At 49.4% G+C, this 6,000-nt stretch overlaps 2 protein-coding genes across 2 annotated transcripts; both read left to right on the forward strand.

Annotated features, from left to right (window-relative positions):
• Window positions 1-270: 270 nt before the first annotated feature.
• Window positions 271-1,302, forward strand: A1O5_03656 (uncharacterized protein; the record flags this gene model as incomplete). The annotated part of the gene is made up of 1 exon (XM_007744267.1): window positions 271-1,302. The coding sequence occupies one exon, from the start codon at window positions 271-273 to the stop codon at window positions 1,300-1,302; it is 1,032 nt and encodes a 343-aa protein (XP_007742457.1).
• Window positions 1,303-5,808: 4,506 nt separating this feature from the next.
• Window positions 5,809-6,000, forward strand: A1O5_03657 (uncharacterized protein; the record flags this gene model as incomplete). The annotated part of the gene is made up of 1 exon (XM_007744268.1): window positions 5,809-6,000. A coding segment is annotated over one exon (192 nt), but the record flags the coding sequence as incomplete, so codon positions are not given.

A 6,000-nucleotide genomic window follows, 5' to 3' on the forward strand; every position in this document is an offset into this window, starting at 1 on the left:
TCAAAAGGGCATCTGCGCTGGATTTTCGATATAGGGGACATACTACTTCGGTACGTGGTTGCATAACTCAGATGTATTGCGGCGATTGGGATTCCCCGCGCTGTTCTCCGCCGTGGATATGTCACAGCGGGAAGTCGAGTCTCAATCCGCAGTTTTCCCTTAGACATATGTACTCGGTACATCATTAATAGCATTCGGTGACACTACGTACCTGTTGGCAAAGTCGCAAATCTACGTTACGCCGAACCTTTATCCACCTAGCGATCGAAGATGGCGCCCTCAAGAATCTCCCCAGATCCGCTGCCATCAGAAACACCCCTCCTCGGTCTCACACCCAAACAAGTCGCATCGTTCCAGCGCGATGGCTACCTAATAATCCCCTCATACCTCCCACGCGAAACATGCCAGACACTCCTCTCCAAAACACACCAACTCCTGCGTGAGTTCCCGCTGGAGGACCACCCGATGACGCGGTTCACCACGGGGACGGACTCGACAGGCAAGCCGACGGAGAAGAAGCACGTGGGGGACGAGTACTTCCTGACGTCGGGGGACAAAGTGCGCTTCTTCTTCGAGGAGGACGCGTTCGAGCCGGGGACGGGGGAGTTGACTAAACCCAAGGAAAAGGCCATCAACAAGATCGGCCACAACCTGCACGGGCTGGTTCCCGAGTTTGGAGCAGTGTCGCATATGGGAGAGGTCGGGCGCCGCAACGCCGCCATCGCGCGAGACCTGGGGTATCAGGACCCGCGCCTGCTGCAGAGCATGGTCATCTGCAAGCAGCCCGAGATCGGGGGCGCGGTGCCGCCGCACCAGGACAGCACGTTCCTGTACACGGACCGGCCGTCGGCCGTGGGCTTCTGGATCGCGCTCGAGGACGCGACCGCGGAGAACGGGTGCCTGAGCTTCGCGCCGGGCAGCCACAGACGGGTGCCGATCCGCGACCGCTTCGTGCGGCGCGAGGTCGACGGGTCCGCGGGGACGACGTTTGAAAGCGTGCACGACGAAGCCGGACGGTGGCCGCGGGACTGTGAGCACCCCGATTCACCAAAAGGCGGCCGGCAGGGCGGGGAGGAAGAGGAAGAGGAACAGGAGGAATACGTCCTCGGCGAGGTCGAGGCCGGCAGCCTGGTGCTCATCCACGGCAACATCCTGCACAAGAGCGAGAAGAACACGTCCGCCAAAGGCCGCATCATCTACACGTTCCACCTGATCGAGGGCCGCGAGCACTACGACGACAAAAACTGGCTGCAGATCACCGGCGGGCCCAGGGCGTTTACGAAGCTGGATGGGAAGTCATAGCGTGCGACAACATGAGAGACATGGAGGAACTACCAACCTATATAGCTACCCGTATACCTAGGTACGGGGGCCAAAAATCAAAATCCTTGCCCATCTCGCAGAGAGAGAAACCCGCCAACAACACGCATGTTCAACACTCACCTATTTCCATATATATACATTATATATGCCCCGAACCGAGTTTCGTCCATTGCCATTTTCGTTCAGGAAAGGGAGCCAGGCCGCTTTAATCAGGCACGTGACAGAGCATGGGGAGCGCCCGGCCGAGCACGGGAGAGCGTCGAGGGAGCGACGGCAGAGCACGGGGGGAGCCCCGGGGAGCACGTCCGAGCACTGCGCGAGTTCACAGGGGGTGCTGGCCCGATGCTAGCCAGTTCGGGCTCAGGGTCCCTTTGCCCTCGGCTATAGTTGCTCAGCTGTAGCCCTCATTCATTTAGCCAAGCCTGCTGCCTAACTTACACGTCTTCCTAATCCTGGCGATGAATGAGTTTATAGTATAGTATTTACATACAGCCGTTCCCGAAACCTACCTACAGTGAGTTGCGAAATTGGGAGACCCCTGCGGACACATTACAACTTTCTTTCACTAAAGCCAAGAATATTAGTGCAGGCGCTTTTCCTAAATCTGCATTAGCTAGTTCCACTTTCAATGACGAATCGTCGACAATGGGATCTTATCGTGGTATCACCATTACTGCATAGTCCTTCGTAATGACACAAATAGTGTATCTAATTAATTGCCCCACCGAAGTACGTACGGCGGCGTGTAAAAAGTAACGTATCGCCACGCACAGCCACGTGACCAGCGCCACACCTTGATATCCTTAGCGCTTCAATCACGCCAATGCCTGCAGCTAAATGGCGTAAGATGTCGCACTGCTCGTTCTGCGACAAAATGTATCGAGACGTCTAGGATGCTGTCTCTGCCGCCCTATACTACATCTACCCCCCATCTATTGATATATCATCGGTACAATCGATAATAGTCACCCTGACCTAAATGCCCTTAGCTTTTAGACGATAAATGTCACCGACAGCCTAACCTACTAACTAGCTTTTCTCTACTAGATTTACGCTTCTCAGAAAAGGTTTAAGCTATAAGAGTCGTCGTAGATTTAACGAAACTCATCACTTTCCCCTGCACCTAGCCATCGCACTTCAATATCGAACATCTCCTCGATTACAGCTTACAACAACCGTAGGTACCTTTCCCCACTAGGCACTAGTGGATTTTCCTCGCGACTTCCGGTAAGAGACTGAACTACAATCGAGGTAAATAGTCTAGCGTCAATGAGCGCAAAGCGGGCAGAGCTGAAGATCTATATACATGGACACTGAACAACGAAATCGAAAGAAGGCGGACGCAAGCATAGAGAGCCGCAAGGACGCGATCGCGAAGTAGAGCGAGCGATTGATGCTCTACCTAAGAGCGACCCGGATCTAGCAGCCTACCTAAACGACCTGGCGGTCATATTAGAAAGTAGATATGGACAGACGGGTAATATGGGGGACTTAGCTGAAGCGATCCGCAAAAATGGAGTTGGCAGTCCATGCCATGGCCGAAAACGACTCAAATCGGAATAAGTGTTTAATAAACTTGGGCAACATGCTGTGGCGTCGATTCCATCGAACGGGCAACATGGCGGACCTACGAGAAGTCTTTAGTCTATAGTTTAGGTCTTTCGTCGCCATGGGGTTTTGTATGGGCGGTAGGCGTTAAGTGCGCACTCGTCAATTGGAAAAAGCGGGTGCGGGACATAAACTTTTGGTATAGGACTTCGGAGTACCCAGTACGACTAGTATTGCCCAATAAGCTTCCCTTCCCCTCGCCAATCTCTTAACTAGGTTACGCCAGCCCGGACGAATATACTCTAGCTGACGTAGAGACTCGGCCCAGGCGCGAGAGCGCCACGATAAAGACCCGCTCTAGTTCTCTCATCATCTAACCGCCTTCCCCAGGTTATCTATTCTCGCCCCTCGGCACCCATCTCCGAGAACCATCTTTCTTCTACCTCGTCATCGGACCGCAAAAAAGAAAAGAAAACGGCTGACTTGATATCTTGGAAAGCTTCTAAAATGTCACAACTAAGCACGAAGCGGCGGCCTTACGCTTCTAGAGCTTAGTAAGCTAATTAAAATCGCCTAGACTAATCACTACTAACTTCTTAGTGTGGAATACTAAAAGGCGTAAAACTAAGGCGAGTAATAATCTTCCTATTTGCATGCCCCCTAGTACTAGTAGCTGACTAGAATAGTGTACTAAGGCTCGCCCATATCCTAGCTACACTAGTCGTGAAGTTGATTGTATTCTGGGGACAACGATACACATTAGTCTTCGGCAGCCAAGCGGCCTCGACTGAAGCCGAGACTAAAGTAAGTGCTTAACTACGACATCGTCATAGGAATCTCGCTTAACATTCGGGCCATAGTGGCGCGACTCTACAAGCTGGACGCTTAACATCGATTGTCTAGGCCGATGATTCTTTCGCGAGCGACGCTTAAGCGCTTACTGAGGCTCTGCGAATAGTCAACCGCAAGGTTAACCACCTCTTCAGAATCACCTATGTGAGTATCCGCTACCATTATACCATTGTACTAGAGCTTAAGAGATGCAGACACTTCAGCAGCCGCTACGACCCCCCGAATCTACCTTGATGATTGAAACGGCCTAGTAGCAGAACATTTTAGCTATGGACAATAGCGCTCAACCATGCTCAAATCGTTTCTTCCCCCTAAAAGACCTAGACATCAGCTCTTCTAAGTAGGAGGATAATATACCAGGTTCAATTCACACGGATATATTTAATTCTTCGAATGTCTGGGCGAGTCCCTTCGCTATAGCAATAAGATCGGTGTTATTAGAGCCGCTATGCTTGCCGACTGGTTCCTAAACGAATCCATATTTGCTTAGGGCCACAAAACGTTCGCAGTTACATTACCCGGACCAGCTTAATTACGACGTTATCTTGATCTCTTAGCTGAGTTTGAAGACTTTTTCCCGTTCTTTCGCAATGCTTGCCTTCAATAAAGAATAGCTTCCGCCTTATAGCCGCTCTCGTATAGTGAGCGCCGAACAATAGTGTATATTCCGGCTCAGCACTGCACTACGTTTGCTATACTATGCAATATCATATGGTTTGCTGAAACCATCATAGCGAGTACCAGTACGATGGATCCCGCTACCGGCTATAATTGGTTTTTGTAAGGTAATAGATTGATGGAGGAATTCGAAGACGTGATCGGAGATCTGTAGAAGTGGTTGCTTACTATATGCTCACTGCCGGTAGCTTGATGGAGGTAGAAAAACTCCGCTAAGTAGCACTGTATACTGTCCGAGCCTTATATACAGCCCGAAGTATTAGTCTTAATAATAAAAGCCGCTGGAAACAAGACCCGGAAGACATCATTTTATTAAAATGCCTTTTAGTGATTCCATACTTCTAGGAGAAGCGTGTACACTATAAGTGTGGTATTTCGTACCTCCTGCGTCCGGACGATGTTAATATCGATGATCTTCTTCCCATTCGGGGCGAATCGGGTATCGATAATTCTAAGGTTTAGCTTATCGAGGCTATAATCAGCTACTTCAAGCTCTGGACGTTCATCTAGCCCAATTTCCTTGCGCCGAATGCACTCCTTGCTGGAAAGTGGTTAGAAGTGTAAGTGGCCGATGTAAAAGTAGTCATTAAATACTAGGAGTTGCTAGATAGACTGCTCTGGGATACGGTTCAAGAGTATGTGGTCAGCGGAGTGACGGAATCATGTATGCGTCAAAAATTGCAAGCTTTCCTGGTAAGTAGTAGAGTTGGCTTCCAGAAAGACATAATGTGCGCCCACTAATTAGCCCTTTTCTTAGTGGCACTATTCTTTGCGGCTGCTTATCCGATAGACACACATTTCGGAATCTCATGGAGACTTGGAACGGCAACACTCGTGCTTCAGTATCTGTAAAGATATCGTCGCAGCCATTACAAGCTATATATAGTGCTTCGTGTATATACGGCCGATTGGGTATTTTCTTATATGCTTCCTCGTTGACTGTGTGTTTCATTTAAAGCAGGAGCAGATCAAGCTATTCACCTTTACCGAATAAGTTAATGTATAGGAGCTCTTTAAAGATATTAAACGCTTACTCGAAATACTCGCGCTCTCGGTAGGCTATGCTTAGCGAGCTCTTAACGCCTTGCGCTGCGTTCTGGTTATATTTAGTGACTGGGACTTTGGTGTGGAAATGAACGAAACCTCGAACGTGTTAGAATCTCTGCGAAGCGGCGGCCACGTTGCCTTCATTAGCAGGAATTAGGGTTTTCCAGCCGTCTACTCTGAGATAGGCATTATAGAAACTTTGAACTTCCTAGGTCTGTTGTCGACGAAGGATTTATTGACCACCTTCCACTCCGATACATTGTGATTCATAAAATATCCACGTTGAACCGAACGACCTCTGTATACCCGTGCGTTACGATAATTATTAGATCCGCCATTAGCGGGGCTTTTATCTAATACGTTTCTTGGAGGTGGTGCTTTTATATTAATCTGTCTACGGGCGGCGCGGCTACACTAACTATGATTCTCGCCTTCTACTCTCTTAGTAGAAAGTTAGAAAATGGGCTAGCTTTAGATCGCATTGAGAAAGTTAATCTCGTCGGTGCCGCTTTATTTATTTTATCTATCGTTATGATTCTTCTTACTCTCTAA

Source organism: Cladophialophora psammophila (genome assembly GCF_000585535.1).
Source record: "Cladophialophora psammophila CBS 110553 chromosome Unknown aczJe-supercont1.4, whole genome shotgun sequence".
In the NCBI taxonomy this organism is placed as follows: domain Eukaryota; kingdom Fungi; phylum Ascomycota; class Eurotiomycetes; order Chaetothyriales; family Herpotrichiellaceae; genus Cladophialophora; species Cladophialophora psammophila.